Source organism: Coregonus clupeaformis, chromosome 31 (genome assembly GCF_020615455.1).
Source record: "Coregonus clupeaformis isolate EN_2021a chromosome 31, ASM2061545v1, whole genome shotgun sequence".
Classification (NCBI taxonomy): Eukaryota; Metazoa; Chordata; class Actinopteri; order Salmoniformes; family Salmonidae; genus Coregonus; species Coregonus clupeaformis.
Window position 1 is genome coordinate 1,743,543 of NC_059222.1, and position 18,114 is coordinate 1,761,656.

General features: G+C 40.9%; 1 protein-coding gene across 1 annotated transcript; it reads left to right on the forward strand.

Moving 5' to 3' along the window:
- The first annotated feature begins 1,093 nt into the window (after positions 1–1,093).
- On the forward strand, positions 1,094–17,685 carry LOC121547192 (leucine-rich repeat-containing protein 4B-like). The gene is made up of 3 exons (XM_041858332.2): positions 1,094–1,531; positions 11,834–12,419; positions 12,550–17,685. Exons 2-3 carry the CDS (start codon positions 12,177–12,179, stop codon positions 14,560–14,562), a joined length of 2,256 nt encoding a protein of 751 aa, XP_041714266.1. The 5' UTR covers positions 1,094–1,531; positions 11,834–12,176; the 3' UTR covers positions 14,563–17,685.
- Positions 17,686–18,114: the final 429 nt, after the last annotated feature.

Genomic DNA, 18,114 nt, shown 5'->3' on the forward strand with positions numbered 1-18,114 from the left:
TGTATAAGCTACGCGTTTGAACTTAAAATGGGTTCATGTGGGTGCAGCTTGAACATTGATTGAGAGCAAATTCCATATGCAGTTTATTGCTGAGAATAGCTATAGTCTTGTGTTTTATAATTCAACACAAATCTTAATGGAATACATGGAAACAGAGTGACAGGATCCAGTGCATTGTACAGGTTACTAAAGTTGGGTGATGTGAAGGGCCATAACATCAGTCAAGGAGCGTAGTATACACCAGGTGGAGCAGTGTCACTGTTTATTCTAAATTGCATTACTTTTAGATTAGGAGCCAATGTAATTTATGAGAAAGAAAGGACAAAGAACAGACTAATGGGACCACATCCCACACATGGCATCCCAATACACATAATTGCTGTCCAAGGCTGCTATGTCCCCACAAAACCATTTGCTGTTATATCTTTTGAGCAAAAATTCATATCAGATGGTCCATGTTTTTTTATTTATTGCTTTGTTGTCCATATGTCATAATAAGCTGTATGCCATGATGCCACTTAGATAAAGTACCAAACTTTAAAAACCTAATTGAAAAGACAATGTTTTGTATGTCTAGGAAACTTTCATACTGCATTAAATCAATGTTGATTGGTCTGATATGTTAAGTTTGCACAACAATAGCACAACTGAAAATGCCCAGGGGGTAGTGAAATAGCATTCTTTGCCAAAAGGCCCACTGTGAGATGCAATTGTGAACCAGCAATATCCTGATCTCAAGACCACCACACTGCAGATAAATCTGGTGCAACTTTTCCTGAAATGTACCGAATCAATCAATGAATCGATCAATAGAGTGCTGAGTCATATGAAACACTTTACACTCTGTGACCACTGTTTGTGGCCGCCATATATTTATCTAGGTTCTTTCAAATCCACTGGACCTGAGTATAGCCCATTCACCCTGCAACATACAGTAGGGGCTGCACAACGATTGCAGACCATAATGACATTAGTGCATCAGCGCCATTTGTCTTGGAATACATGATGAGTTTCTTAATCATGGCCCTTCATCATCAACGGTTGGTTGGTCTTCTATGGTCCATGTTGAGAGGTCTACGCTGACTTCGTGGCATTCAGCTGCAGACCTACGGAATGTGCGTAAACTGTCTCTTATGCTGGAGTGCAAAAATACTCTGCCAAACGGGCGCCGTCTCGTTTGCTGCCTGCGCGTGTCTCCTAGGATGAGAAGATGCTTGGATGCATCCATTACGGATTTCGTTCTTATTTGAACTGAATAACGCTTTAACTATGTTAATGTACACGTTTATTCACCCTCTTTGTGTCGTTTGTGGATTCTGCTTATGTTGAACGTGCTATCGGTATATGAAGTCCCTTCGTTGCGTTGGTGCTGCGGAAGACAAGAGAGCCGAGCTAACAGCCGTGGAAGCGAGCTAATTAATTTATAGAAGAGAAAAAGAGGGATAGATAAGGGGTTGAGGAACTGACGAGAGGAGAGGGAACGAAAGGAGAGAAAACGTCGACCTCACGGCCCAGCAATTGAAACAGAAAGGTATGAGTCTATTGGACGTAGGTGAAATGGCCGTCGTAGTCAACCTATTTGTTATTTTGGTATGATTCTGCGTATATCAGGTGGAGACATGCCGTTTTATTTGCTAAAATTGCTGAGTATAAATGAATATCGGGGAAAACCATCGGGTTACAATTGGAAAATGTTGGAAATCAAAGCTAATGTGTTGTAAGAAATCCTCAAGATAATTTCAAATCGAAAAGGTGCTGGAATCATAGGGTCACCTTACATAAACCTATTTTGTAACATACCTGCCTAACGTTAAATAACATTATTTTTGTTGCAATTGTGCAGTTGTCATTATTACACATTCAAAGAGAGTCGATGCAAGCCATTTTGTAATGCAGAATTAGGCCTATTCTAAGAATTTCAATTGCGTTCCATAGGTGCGCCGTAGCGCGAGGCCAGCTGCATTGTTGGAATTATATGATCATTTATAGTCACGAGGGTTTATTGTGCTTTGGTCATACATTGAGGATAGATTGCAACTATTTGTCATGTGAATGCCATGGGAATGATCTAATTCGACTTTTTATTCCAATGATTAGACTCTCCATTTTATGCTGTAAAATGACCAAATAAAGAGAGAAAAAATCCCCTGCAAATGAAGTAGGAAGCACCATTTTGACCTTAACGTAATTTTCCCTATAACACACTGATTTCAACAATTGTTTATATAGCCTCATCCTAACCGGATTCCCACCTTCAACAACCCGAATCCATTTAGTGTTGTCATAGTTACAGTAGATGATGTTAGCGCTGCTGCACCTGTGTCGCTTTGTGTTAATCTCAGACCAGCTGTAAATACACCAGCTGTAAATATTAGCCCTAATTGAGCCTGGTATACAGGATCTCTCTTAATGCTCAGGTAGCCTTTAGCCTAAGAATATTCAAAGCCACAATTGGTAACACTTTACTTAAAGACTGCTGGTATAATGCTTTATAACTTTTTATAAGCATATAGGCTATGAACCTTTATAATGACTCATAATAAGCCGTATAATAGGCTATATTAGGCCTATGTCTCTGTTATGTATCAACATTTCAACTGACTCAAAATGGCTGTTATTTAGTAATGATTAATATAAGACTATGATAATAGTCTACATTATACATTATACAATACATTATAACTGCATCATAATGCACGTAATAGTTGCAGTCTATTGAAGTAAAGTATAACCAAAGGTTATTTAAGTAAAGTGTCTCCCCACAATAATCACCTCAACATAAGACCAGATCCAAAGAATAAAGCATTGGTAGAATACAGTGATTACACAATAATCATGTGTTTGTGTAACATTTGGCCAGCAGGGTGCAGATCATTTGTTTCTTCACAATTTAATGCTTTCTTCACCCAGGACTGATTGTGTGTAGTAGATCAATATCTACATGGGTGCAACCAGATGTTGACATGAGAAAATTGAATTGGATCGGAGGTGTAAAGACTAGTGTATGCGTGAAAATAGTTTAAAAAAAAAGCCTATGTCATATAGAAATAAAACAGCAGCCATGTAATGTGAACATAATGTAATGTTCTATTTCTATGGTGACAGGAAATAAGATAAAAGGCTACAGACTATTAAACATTGTCTTCCACTGAAGGTGGAATGTGTGGCATTTTAAGGTAACTCAAGAGTGTGCTGTGTTGATGTTTTGCAGTGGTTATTGGTGTAGGGTAAGCTGGGCAACAGCCACCTACCTAACAGAGAAGTTCACTGCAGTTGACGGGAGAAAAGGGGAAGGGGGGTCAGGGAAATAAGTAAATAAAATAATAGGCACACATCTGTATATATTCACAGGTCTTATTGTAATAGATAAATTGTATTGAACATTTTATGCTTTGACATGTCTTAGTAGACTATAGGTAGCAGTAGCGGTCAGTACCGTTTAAGATGAGGGAAGACCATTTTTTTTCATGAGCATGGCCTTATTTCTATTACAGCATATTGGATGACTGTCATTCATATTTCATTCACCCAGTTCAATGTAACAGCGATAGGTTAAGGCTACTACATGATACTCAAATGTTCCCTATCATTAGTCCAACATTTGCAAACAAGAGTTTATTTTGGACAAATTCATGTATGTTTATCCCTGTTTTGTTCCGTTTGCTTCCGTTTAAGAAGCGTTTTTCAACAGAATCAGCAGAATGAATACACCCCTAATCACGTGTAAACACAGTTCACTTTCATAGCAGCCACGTTGTATTCCTTCTCGAATCTATGCGCTCTCCTCCTCTCACCTTGTCCCTTCGCTTGTGGACTTCAATGCACAACACATCAACTGTATGTGACCAGGCGAAAAAACCTTTCCAAGCCAAACCGCTACACACAGCCTACATCGTTGTCACCATATTAGCTAAAGTAACGTCAAAGTCAGCATAGCTAATAGAACTAACGCGTTACTAAGCCCGTTACAATCATGCAGTAATGTTACAGTGTACAGTCAGTAAGCAGTTACACCGGCAGGCCCCGGTGTCAATAAATTAGTAAAACCAAAAGCTTACCTTGACTTGGAAGAGTTCCAGTGTTGTGTTGGAAAGTCATAGCCAGCTAGCTAACATAGCATCCCTTTGTTTGAGCAGGGTGTTTCAGTAGGCTAAACTAGCTAGCTGCATTTTCTAGCTAAGTAAGTGAAACTGAAAGTGAAAAAAAATGATGAAATCTCTCTCTCTATATTTCTCTCTTGCTTCTCCTTAATTTTGGAAGAAATTAATTTTTTCAAAACTGATCCACTACTGTCTTTCTCTCTCTTTGAGTCAACTACTCACCACATTTTATGCACTGCAGTGCTAGCTAGCTGTAGCTTATGCTTTCAGTACTAGATTTATTCTCTGATCCTTTGATTGAGTGGACAACATTTCAGTTCATACTGCAAGAACTCTGATAGGTTGGAGGACGTCCTCCGGAAGTTGTCATAATTACTGTGTAAGTCTATGGAAGGGGTTGAGTACCATGAGCCTCCTAGGTTTTGTATTGAAGTCAATGTACCCAAAGGAGGACGGAAGCTAGCTGTCCTCCGGCTACACCATGGTGCTACCCTACAGAGTGCTGTTGAGGCTACTGTAGACCTTCTTTGCAAAATAGTGTGTTTTAATCAATTATTTGGTGACATGTGATTATATTTAGTATAGTTTTATCTAAAAAGGATAACTTCTTAAATGTTTTACAATTTTTATTTTTATGAAATTCACTGAAGAGGATGGTCCTCCCCTTCCTCCTCTGAGGAGCCTCCACTGATAGGTAGCCAATTGACCCACAATAAGAGAATATGCACTTTAGAATTGCACCATTGCAGTTGCCTGCATCGACAGTGCCCAGCCTGTATGAGAGTGTCCTCAGAAAAAAAGAGATACATCTATGGACAACAATGTGTGTTCTGTTAGATGTTTTGATGGCTTTGGAATGAGTCTTAGGGCTCGATTCAATCCATATCGCTGAATATCTGCGGTATAGCGCAATAAACATTTAAGGCAATATTCCCCCGTTCACGGAGACTGCATTCACGGTAAGCACTGCATATGTCGGCTCAATCGGAAAATACCTTTACATTTAAATCACTCTATACCACGGCTCTTCTGCAATACGGATTGAATCGAGCCCTTAGTGAAGAGCAATCTTTTCCCCTATCAAGCCATAAACTCGCTTTACAATGGTGTTTCTCTCTGTCGTCTTGTAAGGCCCAACTTACAGTTCTTATATAATGAAAATGGACATTTCCTGAACAAGCTCGCCATGATAAAATGGGACATTTTCACAATTATGGACAAGCCCATTGTCTCAGAGGCATCATCCTGTAGTGTAGGCCCCACATAGATCGTGAAGGGACACCTGAAGCACATTTTGAATATATTCCCCTTCTCCAATGCTACTGTCTGTTGCAAATACCTTGAGGCTATGTTATGCACATTGACACAATAATAATTTGTCTCAATGTTGCAATTATAGTGGAGGATCATGGATTGAAACTGTACTCTGGTGTGTGCATGTGTGTGTGTGTGTGTGTGTGCTGGTGTGAGGGTGGGTAAAGAACATTTCTGCAGACCTATATTTAGCATATTTAGCATATTCTCCCTCTTAATGGCTGCTTTAAGACTTCAGCAATATTTGAACAGCGATTGATGTTTTCCTAATCTGCTGCCTGTACTGTATGCATATTAGAATTCATGAAGAGTTTGTTTCCCTACACTGTGATCGTGAAAGACAAGGGTCGGCCTTAGTGTGCAATGTATACGTTTGAGGGATCATTTCTGGACCAGATACTGTGCCATTTTGGTATATGTGCAATCGACGAAAACATGCTATGACTACTGAGCAAGTGTGTGGGCTGTTGACCTGCAGGCACTCGACAATGTAATAGCCTACTGAACCCTAAAAGCTTGTGGCTTAGATGTCAATTGAGTGAAAAGCGAGACACTGATTGTTTGCAAACGACTGACGTACATCTGCTAGAACACTGCTAACTGCACAGTGCTAGCGTGGAATAGGATAGTGCACTGGGCAGTAAAACACAAGATGGTGTGTCAGCCGGTTGCCATAGCAACCAGGATTCTAGGACCACATGCATTCATGGCACTGCATTGGAGAGAGGATGTTTTGGGCTAACTATAAACCTGGGTTAAAATCTGACTATTCACCAGAGAGGTATGATACGAATGGATATATCAATAATTTGAGCTAAGGTAGCTTTTATTTGAACAGCAGGGCCTTGAACTACATGCAGTATTTTATCGAGGTTCTGATAACCGCTATGGGATCGGTGTCCCATATATGGGACGGTTGAGCTAACATGCGTTAATGTGATGAGCATGACTGTTGTAAGTAACAGCAAACTTTCCAGGACATAGATATGTCTTACATGGGCAGAACGCTTAAATTCCTGTTAATCTAACTGCACTGTCCAATTTACAGTAGCTATTACAGTGAAAAAATACCATGCTATTGTTTGAGGAGAGTGCACAACAACAAAAAACATATCACGGCAACTGGTTTGATACATTCACCTCTGAAGGTAAATAATGTACTTACATTCAGTAATCTTGCTCTGATTTGTCATCCTAAGGGTCCCAGAGATAAAATGTAGCATAGTTTTGTTTGATAAAATCAATTTTTATATTCAAATGTGGTGAACTGGGTTCTACAGTTTGAACCCCTGCTGTCTCTGGCTACACACCCTCCCCACCCGGCCATCTAGATGTGTGAAAGTTAGTGTATAAGCTAATGATCCATCATGTATGACATTCCTGGGAGTGTGTAAACTTACATTTCGTATGACCATATCATTTTTGTATGTTCTCTATAGTTATGTACTTGAAAATGTATCAATTGACCAATTCGGCACATTTGGGCAGATTTCACTCAAAATAGTCCAGTATTGCAATGCTTCACTGGATGAATCTGAAACTGCACACACACTGCTGCCATCTAGTGGCCAAAATCTACATTGCGCCTAAACTGCAATATTATATTGTGGCCTTTCTCTTGCATTTCAAAGATGATGGAACCAAATAATTAATAGAAAACGCATGTTTTTTTTTTTGTATTATCCTTTTCCAGATCTAATGTGTTATATTCTCCTACATTAATTTCACATTTCCACAAACTTCAAAGTGTTTCCTTTCAAATGTTATCAAGCATATGCATATCCTTGCTTCAGGTCCTGAGCTACAGGCAGTTAGATTTGGGTATGTCATTTTAGGTGAAAATTAAAAAAAAAGGGTCCAATCCCTAAGAGGATAAGGGTCTCCATCTTTGTCGTTCTTAAAGGGACAGTACAGGGTAGTTTGTGTGGAGGAGGATGAAAGGGGGTTCCCATATTTATATACATGCTAAGATGACCATGTTGGCTAATTTACTACCCAAATTGTGGGAGCACTGTATTCTATGTGGCAGAAATTACCAGGTAGAAATGATATGGTAAACTGGTACAAATCAACAACCTATAAATTACTTGTTTGTGTCTACATAAGATAATTATTTTCAAATGTGGTATGTCCTGATTAGCCTGATGGTATCACACTAGAGGTGTGAGGGCTGAGTTGCTTAACACAAAAACCTGTTCACTGCGTAATGGGCTATTGAAATGATATACACTCCCCTCCATATGTATTTGGATAGTGAGGGTAAATGTTTATTTTGGCTCTATACTCCAGCATTTTAGATTTGAGATAGAATGTTTCATAGTAGCCGACGGTACAGAATGTCACCTTTTCTTTTAGGGTATTTTCATACATATCTGTTTTACTGTTTCGAAATGAAAGCACTTTATGTATCTAGTACCCCCATTTGAAGAAGTCATAAGCATTTGGACAAATTCACTTATAGTGTATTAAAGTAGTCAACTGTTTAGTATTTGGTCCCGTATTCCTTGCATGCTTGTGACTACAAACTTATTGGATGCATTTGCAGTGTATTTGTGTTTTGAATTATGTTTTGCCTAATAGGAACTGAATTGTGAATAACGTCTTGTGCCATTTTGGAGTCACTTTTATTGTAAGTAAGAATAGAAGATGTTTCTGAACACTTCTACATTCATGTGGATGCTCCATTATTATGGATAATCATAAATGAGGCACAAAGATCATACCCCCCCCAAAAATGCTAACCTCCCCTGTTATTGGTAATGGTGTGAGGTAAGCATCTTTTGTTGTAGCTTCTGAACAGCATCTCACTCATCATTATTCATGATTCATTCATGGTTTTTCTTAATCATGGCATTATCTGGATTAATCTAGAAGTGTTCAGAAACATCTAATCTACTCACTTAGAAATAACATTACTCCAGTCATCATTCACCATTCAGTTACTACTGGGCAAAACATAACCCAAAACACAACCAAAACAAATTGCAAATGCATCCAACGAGTTTGTAGAGTCACAAGCTTGATGTAGTCACATTGTGTGCAAGGAATATGGGACCAAATACTAGACTAGATACATAAAGTGCTTTCATTTCTAAATGGTCAAACAGATATGTTTGAAAATACCCTCAAATAAAGGGTGACATTACGTACTGTCGCCTCATATTAAACATTTGATCTCAAATCCAAAATGCTGGAGTATAGAGCCAAATTTAAAAATCCTAAATACATATGGAGGGGAGTGTACAGTCGTGGTCAAACGTTTTGAGAATGACACAAGTATTATTCTTCACAAAGTTTGCTGCGTCAGTGTTTTTAGATATTTTTGTCAGATGTTACTATGTTATACTGAAGTATAATTACAAGCATTCCATAAGTGTCAAAGGCTTTTATTGACAATTCAATTACGTTTATGCAAAGGTCTTTTTCAAGACCTCTGCAATCCGCCCTGGCATGCTGTCAATTAACTTCTGGGCCACATCCTGACTGATGGCAGCCCATTCTTGCATAATCAATGCTTGGAGTTTGTCAGAATTTGTGGGTTTTTGATTGTCCACCCGCCTCTTGAGGATTGACCACCAGTTCTCAATGGGATTAAGGTCTGGAGAGATTCCTGGCCATGGACCCAAATTTCAATGTTTTGTTCCCTGAACCACTTAGTAATCACTTTTGCCTTATGGCAAGGTGCTCCATCATGCTGGAAAAGGCATTGTTCGTCTCCAAACTGTTATTGGATGGTTGGGAGAAGTTGCTCTCGGAGGATGTGTTGGTACCATTCTTTATTCATGGCTGTGTTCTTAGGCAAAATTGTGAGTGAGCCCACTCCCTTGGCTGAGAAGCAACCCCACACATGAATGGTCTCAGGATGCTTTACTGTTGGCATGACACAGGACTGATGGTAGCGCTCACCTTGTCTTCTCCGGACAAGCTTTTTTCCGGATGCCCCAAACAATCGGGAAGGGGATTCATCAGAGAAAATGACTTTACCCCAGTCCTCAGCAGTCCAATCCCTGTACCTTTTGCAGAATATCAGTCTGTCCCTGATGTTTTTCCTGGAGAGAAGTGGCTTCCTCGCTGCCCTTCTTGACACCAGGCCATCCTCCAAAGGTCTTCGCCTCACTGTGCGTGCAGATGTACTCACTCCTGCCTGCTGCCATTCCTGAGCAAGCTCTGCACTGGTGGTGCCCCGATTCCGCAGCTGAATCAACTTTAGGAGACGGTCCTGGCGCTTGCTGGACTTTAGGAGACGGTCCTGGCGCTTGCTGGGCGCCCTAAAGCCTTCTTCACAACAATTGAACCTCTCTCCTTGAAGTTCTTGATGATCCGATAAATGGTTGATTTAGGTGCAATCTTACTAGCAGCAATATCCTTGCCTGTGAAGCACTTTTTGTGCAAAGCAATGATGACGGCACGTGTTTTCTTGCAGGTAACCATGGTTAACAGAGGAAGAACAATGATTTCAAACACCACCCTCCTTTTAAAGCTTCCAGTCTGTTATTCTAACTCAATCAGCATGACAGAGTGATCTCCAGCCTTGTCCTCGTCAACACTCTCACCTGTGTTAACGAGAGAATTACTGACATAATGTCAGCTGGTCCTTTTGTGGCAGGGCTGAAATGCAGTGGAAAAGTTTTTTGGGAATTAAGTTCATTTTCATGGCTAAGAGGGACTTTGCAATTACTTGCAATTCATCTGATCACTCTTCATAACATTCTGGAGTAGATGCAAATTGCCATCATAAAAATTGAGGCAGCAGACTTTGTGAAAATTAATATTTGTGTCATTCTCAAAACTTTTGACCACGACTGTAGAAGCAATACTAGGGGGTCCCTCAAGTTTAACTCAGGTTCTTGCACCCCAGTCCAACCCTATAGGCCTATTGGAGGATGCAGACCAGTCTGGAGAGGTGCAGATAACTGAGTTACAATTGGGTGTGGCAGTACCCCTCAGCGCAACTATCACTGGGGACGGGGCCCCCACATTCTGAAATTGCTTTTTTGTCCCCCCCAGTTTTATCATTGGAATGTGATACAAAACGAGGCAACGGTGTGATTTAGGACCATGCGGACGCCTTCGAGCGGTCGGGTAGGCTGTTTGGAGTGTTTACCCTACTGGATAAAAAATATATATATACAGTACCAGTCAAAAGTTTGGACACACCTACTCATTCCAGGGTTTTTCTTTATTTTTACTATTTTCTAAATTCTACTATGAAATAACACATATGGAATCATGTAGTTACCAAAAAGTGTTAAACAAATCAAAATATATTTTATATTTGAGATTCTTCAAATAGCCACCCTTTGCCTTGATGACAGCTTTGCACACTCTTGACATTCTCTCAACCAGCTTCATGAGGTAGTCACCTGGAATTCATTTACATTAACAGGTGTGCCTTCTTATAAGTTAATTTGTGGAATTTATTTCCTTCTTAATGTGTTTGAGCCAATCAGTTGTGTTGTGACAAGGTAGGGGTGGTATAGAGAAGATAGCCCTATTTGGTAAAAGACCAAGTCCATATTATGGCAAGAACAGCTCAAATAAGCAAAGAGAAATGACAGTCCATCATTACTTTAAGACATGAAGGTCAGTCAATACGGAACATTTCAAGAACTTTGAAAGTTTCTTCAAGTGCTGTCGCAAAACCAATCAAGCGCTATGATGAAACTGGCTCTCATGAGGACCACCACAGGAATGGAAGACCCAGAGTTACCTTTGCTGCAGAGGATAAGTTCATTAAAGTTACCAGCCTCAGAAATTGCAGCCCAAATAAATGCTTCACAGAGTTCAAGTCACAGACAAGTTTATCTTTCCTGCAAATACCTTTTCTCTACATACATTACCGTGTGTATGAGTAAGCTCATAAATACCAAAGGAGTTTGTTTTTCTTTCATCATTGAGTAATGAATCATACACTACATTTATTTAATTACCAATATTTACTTTGCTCTAGGCCTGTGGTACTTTGAGTTGTGGTACACCTTAGCTCTCAAGTAGCTTTTTAGAATTGTGTGATCCTCCTTTTGAACAAAGTATCAAGCCTTGACCAAAATGTTTACCTCGACCTATGAATGAAATAGTAGGTGACTCATCAGTAGTCTCTAGAGACTAATTTATGAGAAGCAATGCTCTAGTGTAAACCTGAAAGTTGACATGCTTTCCATGCATATTATCTATTGACCATCAATCTTGCAATTATATCCCACATGATTAAACGTTTCAGTGCCCACAGAGATTTTACAGAGGTTCTACAGTTACAGCGCTAATGTGTCAGTACTCATGCCTTGTTCAGTTGTCTGATCCCCCTTTCTCTCTCTCTCTCTCCCGCTCTCTCTCTCGCTCTCTCTCTCTCTCTCTCTCTCTCTCTCTCTCTCTCTCTCTCTCTCTCTCTCTCTCTCTCTCTCTCTCTCTCCCCCCTACAGTGAGGAGCATCTACCCTCCATAGAGACACCCCTTTCAAGAGCTGATTCACCAAACATCTCCTTTGTTATTTTAATAATTGTCATGGGACAATTATTAATTCCCTAAAAAGATATGCTGAAAAATTGAAGGCATTTCATATTTAAACTGACATGAACAAAGTCAATTGAGGAAATATATATGATCAATCAAGAGAACATTTAATATCTAACAGTTCTTCATGATTTTTAAAACGACTTGAAAGAGAATTGGTAAAATGAACATCAAAATAACCACTTAATTGTCTTGTATTGGAGGTGATTTATCAACATATTAGAACTAAGGTTGGGTCATGACTAATTTGACATGCATGTTGTCATGGTGACCAGCCCCTCCACCCCCTCCCCCCTCCTCTGGTTGGTCCAGCTTTTGCTGTGGCTTCACCACCATGGACCTCAGCTGACAGAGGCCGTGCCCCCATGTCCCAACCCCTGTAGCTGCTCCAATCAGGCAAGCCGAGTCATCTGTACAAGGAAGAGTTTAGAGGACGTACCGGACAGTATTTCTGTGAACACAAGATACCTCAACTTACAAGAGAACACGATTCAGGTAAATATGCCTTTCTCTTATTACATTTACCCACAATCCATACATGTACGCATATGAACAGAGTATGCTTTACGGCAGAGAGGTTTCATGTGGCTACAATGTACCAGCATGTTTTTATATATCTCAACAGGTGATAAAGTCAGACACGTTCAAGCACCTGCGGCATTTGGAAATACTGCAGCTCTCCAAGAACCACATCCGACAAATTGAGGTGGGCGCGTTCAATGGCCTGCCAAACCTCAACACCCTGGAGCTCTTTGACAATCGCCTCACGCTGGTACCGTCACAGGCCTTTGAGTACCTCAGCAAACTGCGGGAGCTCTGGCTACGGAACAACCCCATCGAGACACTGCCAGCGTACGCCTTTCACCGCGTTCCCTCCCTGCGCCGGCTCGACCTGGGCGAACTCAGGAAGCTGGACTACATCTCCGAGGCCGCCTTTGAGGGCCTGGTCAACTTGCGCTTCCTGAACCTGGGCATGTGCGGCCTGAAGGACATCCCCAACCTCACGCCCTTGGTGAGACTGGAGGAGCTGGAGCTGTCGGGAAACCAACTGGGGCTCGTCAGGCCGGGCTCCTTCCAGGGCCTGGTGTCGCTGCGCAAACTGTGGCTCATGCACTCCAAGGTGACGGTCATTGAGCGCAATGCCTTCGACGACCTGAAGAACCTGGAGGAGCTCAACCTGTCCCACAACTCTCTGCATTCGCTGCCCCACGACCTCTTCACTCCACTGCACCAGTTGGAGCGGGTGCACCTCAACCACAACCCCTGGGTGTGCAACTGCGATGTCCTGTGGCTCAGCTGGTGGCTCAAGGAGACGGTGCCCAGTAACACCACATGCTGCGCCCGCTGCCACGCGCCACCAGTCCTGAAGGGCCGGTACATTGGTGAGCTGGACCAGAGCCACTTCACATGCTACGCTCCCGTCATCGTAGAGCCACCCACCGACCTCAATGTCACAGAGGGCATGGCCGCGGAGCTGAAGTGTCGCACTGGCACCTCCATGACGTCTGTCAACTGGCTCACCCCAAATGGCACCCTCATGACCCACGGATCGTACCGCGTCAGGATCTCAGTCCTTCATGACGGCACCCTGAATTTCACCAACGTGACTGTGCAGGACACAGGCCAATACACCTGCATGGTGACCAACTCCGCCGGCAACACCACGGCGACTGCAGTGCTCAACGTGTCCTCCTCCGACTCCAGCAACCCCTACAGCTTCTTCACCACTGTCACTGTTGAAACTGTGGAAACAAACAATGGTGAGGATGCTGGGAGGCAGTACATCAACGAAACCTACGTACCGCCAGATTACCTGGGTCCCACTTTTTCAGGAGGGGTACTGGGTAAAGGCAGGGCTGGATTCACCATATCTCCATCTCGCTCTTCTCTCTCCTCTTTCTCCCCGCGAGCCACCAGAAATACTGAAAATACAGTCACAGTGTCGATAATGGACGTCACAAACATCACTGGCCTGGACGACGTGATGAAGACCACCAAGATCATCATCGGCTGCTTTGTGGCCATCACCTTCATGGCAGCCGTGATGCTGGTGGTCTTCTACAAGCTGAGGAAGCAGCACCAGCTGCACAAGCACCATGGCCCCACCCGCGCCATCGAGATCATCAACGTGGAAGACGAGATTGGTGCCGGGGCCGGGAGCGGCATCTCAGGGGGATCGACCATGCAATCCGGGTGCGGAGGAGACGGAACATTGAGAATGCATCACCCGGAAATAGTCAACCTTCCCAACTTCGGGCGATCAGAGCATCTTAACCATTACTACAAGGCCAATCATTTCAACAACAACGTGATGGGTCTGAGCATTGGGACAGGGGCAGGAGTCGGTACTCTAAGCAACAAGAACAATCCGTCTCCACTTAACCAGCAAGGCCAGGATATCCCGATCTCCTGTACACAGGTCCCAATCTCCTCAGCCACTTTCCAGACCATGTCTGGAAACGGCACCAACACCAACCCTCTTTCTGTTTCCCCACCTCTGCCAATGTCCCTCCCCATGCCCCCCATGGGATTACACGGATCGATCAAGGGTTTCATGGTCCAGAACCAGAATCCACAAATGGAGCCTCTTCTGTTCAAGGGAAACTCAAAGGAAAACGTTCAAGAGACTCAAATTTGAGAACAAAGAGTGAGGAGAGAGAGAGAGAGAGAGAGAGTGCAAGGGAAAGACAGAGAGGGGATTGATGGCTGGTTTACGCACTGAATGATTAGACACTACAGTGCATTAACATTACACCAAGAGAGAGGATAGACTGACACCGCAATACACAAACACATAGACTGGTCAGCTAAAGTGTACTGAGCCAAGGATTACCACAATGGGCCACTTGTGTTTGGAGTAACGGTCACGGCAATGGAGTTAAAAATCGAACATCGCTACAATGTAAATCTGTGCCAAAGCAAATGTTTCTTGCAGTTTCTACGAGTTGTATTCACATAGAATAAGTAACCTTTCCAAGTACTGTTGCTCAATCCCCTAAGTCTTTGTTGGCAAGTCAGTCAAGACTTAAGACATGCACAGCACTTACCACATTGACGTTTGAGTTATGAGACATTACAGGAAAAAATACTAGACATTTCTCTTTTACAGAAAACACTTGCGAAAGACTCTCTGATATAAACTCAATAGTCTCCCTTGAGGCCGTAGGTAGGCAGAAATTGAAGGACAAAAGGTACAGTACAGTACAAATTACTGTGAAAATTCACAAATTCTATAAGTATATTTTCATTTGAATATGTAACATTGCAGATTCCAATGCAGAGATATTTTGGAGGATGTATGAGCTGTAATAGTTTGTTTTGTGAATAATCAGGGGTGGTGATTGTGAAGGTTGATTATACGATACATATGTTTTGAGTTTGGCTACTTCTCCAAAACATAAGGGCTCAATTGCAACACTCATTGTGATTCTATGAATTTGGCTTCCATGAATATTGGAAAATCGTAGGAGAGGTCCCACAGTTTTCTGTTTGACAAGCTTTTGTCTGTGTTTCACTCCCTCTGCAGTGATGATAACTGGACAATTCTGTTCTTGTTTGTTTTGAGAGTATATTCCATATATTCCAGCAGGCTACTTGATTATTAAAATGAGCTTCAGGTGCCAGCATGTGTCATCAGCAAATTTAGGTGAAATAACAAAACACATCAACAGTGAGCTAATATCTTGCAAAGAATTGTATGGGCAACGGGAAATGTTGACAAAGTGTAAAACAACAGATCAGTGGCAAGATATTTGCTATAAGTGGGGAATTTGATATGAACTCCTTTCTCATGGTGACCATTTTGATGCCACATAATACTGTCAAAAGGGTGATTAAATGCCTGTCTTTGAAATGGCATTCAGTCGGTGGATTCAACCACCATCTTTGGTTTAGTGTAACAGAAATGTATGATAATAGTATTTGGTTGTATGACAATTCTACAAACCACCTTTTTACAGTGTACCTTTCATGTGTTAATACCATTTAAAGCTTTGTGCATTTAAACTGTCGTCAATTATTTTTTGCTTAGTTTGATATAATGTGTACAATTGTCTAGCCATGTGTCATTCACATAAATAAATAAATACATAAATCATATATCGAGGTCTTGGAGGTCAATGGAAACCAATTGAAACATGCAGTAGTAGGCTACATTTTTCAATATAGGTTGAACCTATATGGTATACGATTCACCCATTAGTCATCTTGGTAACCATAGTATGATGTCTGTTCTCTTAATATCTCATGACAGGCTTTTAGTCATTCTTATGAGAGAGTTACATTGGCATTAAAAGGCTGCTTAAAGTGACACAGAATCCAGTTTGTCTCCTGAAAAAGCTTCCGCTTCACTTCTTAACTCCGAGAAAATGTGAAAATGGTTGTTGCAATTGAGAGCCAACTGAACACGCCAACCACATTCAAGTGAAAGACCGATTGTTGCAGCTGAGATTAGACGTATGTGTAAGTGTAATCCTACACACAGTAAGTAGTATTTTTGTATATGGAGGTGATCTTGCACCAACATGGTGCTCTATGTAATTTGTTAACCACTAAACATTCGCTTTTGCTGCACCCCTCTCCTCGCAGTGCTGCATACATTTTCAGAGCTGTTGCCTTGAGTGTGTTGAGTGGGGATTCTTCTGATCTACTAGTTACTCCTGTAATGAGTGCACCACTAGAAACAAAGGTACATGTTTTGGGGAAATAATGATAACATTAATAATAATATGATAAATTCTGATAGAATATATGATTGTATCTGTTGTATTAGACATTTACATAGGGCTTTCAGTTAGTTTGATCAGTATTAATATATGAAAACAACATGCAAAACTATAGTCAACAACAGGTCACTTTATATGTTGCTCATAGTCTTTCTGAGATTAAACAGGCAAAGCGCTTGCCCAACCAAGGAATTATTAGGGAGTTGTAAAGCAACATATAACTATTAGGGAGTTGTAAAGCAACATATCACTTTTTGTGAGCACAGTTCAACTGTTTCCCTACTGAGACGCTACTAGAATATAAATGAAGACTAAAAACTCCAACATATGGCTGCACTGTCACATTTCAAAGAGCATATTAAATACCTCTGAGTATGCAACATGAGAGTAAACCACAGTAACATAACTAGAAAGTCCTTTCTTGGAATTATAATATTTGGCACAATGTTTGATGATCAACATCACTATTGTAGACATGTTACTTTCATACCATTGGAGAAACTATGTCTATTATTTAAGCTATATTACTATTTATACATTTAGTATTATTGTTATTATTATTATTATTATTATTATTATTATTATTATTATTATTATTATTATTGTTGTTATTATAAGGACCATGTTACACCCTGAAATTAATGGTGTAGTAAATGTCTACACAACTGGAATATGATGGAAGAAATGCACAACAGGAAGTACTATACAGTCACTACTAAACCATGCCCCGAGTAACAACACCAGTAGAGAACACATGAACTATGTCATCTTTACTCTACTTTACAGAAGAAGATGATGATGGCCTCTTGCAACAGATGGAATACTGAGTGTGTCATTTGTCAACCCTCCCACAGTAATGGAATACTGTACTGTAAACCACAAACTGACTTTTTGGTACGAGATTCCATTTGATAAACAGAACGAGAAACTGAACTATGTTGTTGTTTGGAAAGCTTTTTAATGAAGTGAAAGAAATGAAGTTAAGCTATAGGATTTCTTTAAATGCGAAATAATAAAAAGCATCATTTTTGTGTTCATTATTATTTATTTATTGTGGCTGAATGATCCCTGCTTTATGCCATTTGGACTATTAGAGAGCGGCCTAATGCAAGGATGGGCAACTGGTGGCCCCCCTTATGTAGGCCCACGGATGAATTTTTAGTCTGTGTCTCAATTTACTGTTTAGAGTTAGAATAGTAGAATATAATTTTGCGATTTCGCTATTTGGTTGTGCATCAGCAGTTTTTGTCTTGTTATGTCAGTCACAGACAGTGACAGTGACAGAAAGACAATTAGCCCATGTCAGCAAAAAAAATAACAATTGATCAGTAAGTTAGTCTAGCGGCCAGCTATCTAAACTTGTTGTAATCATGGTTGAATTACCCCATTGATTTTGTTAGTCACTCTCACTCAGCTATCATATAAAAAAAGCTAACATTTCCCTCCACCCTATTGCAAAATGTGTA

Bases quoted from the DNA above. Each gene is read 5' to 3' on its own strand.
- LOC121547192 (XM_041858332.2), top strand. From the start codon at position 12,177: ATGCATGTTGTCATGGTGACCAGCCCCTCCACCCCCTCCCCCCTCCTC. The intron at 12,420-12,549 runs GTAAATATGCCT...ATATCTCAACAG, and splicing joins TACAAGAGAACACGATTCAG to GTGATAAAGTCAGACACGTT.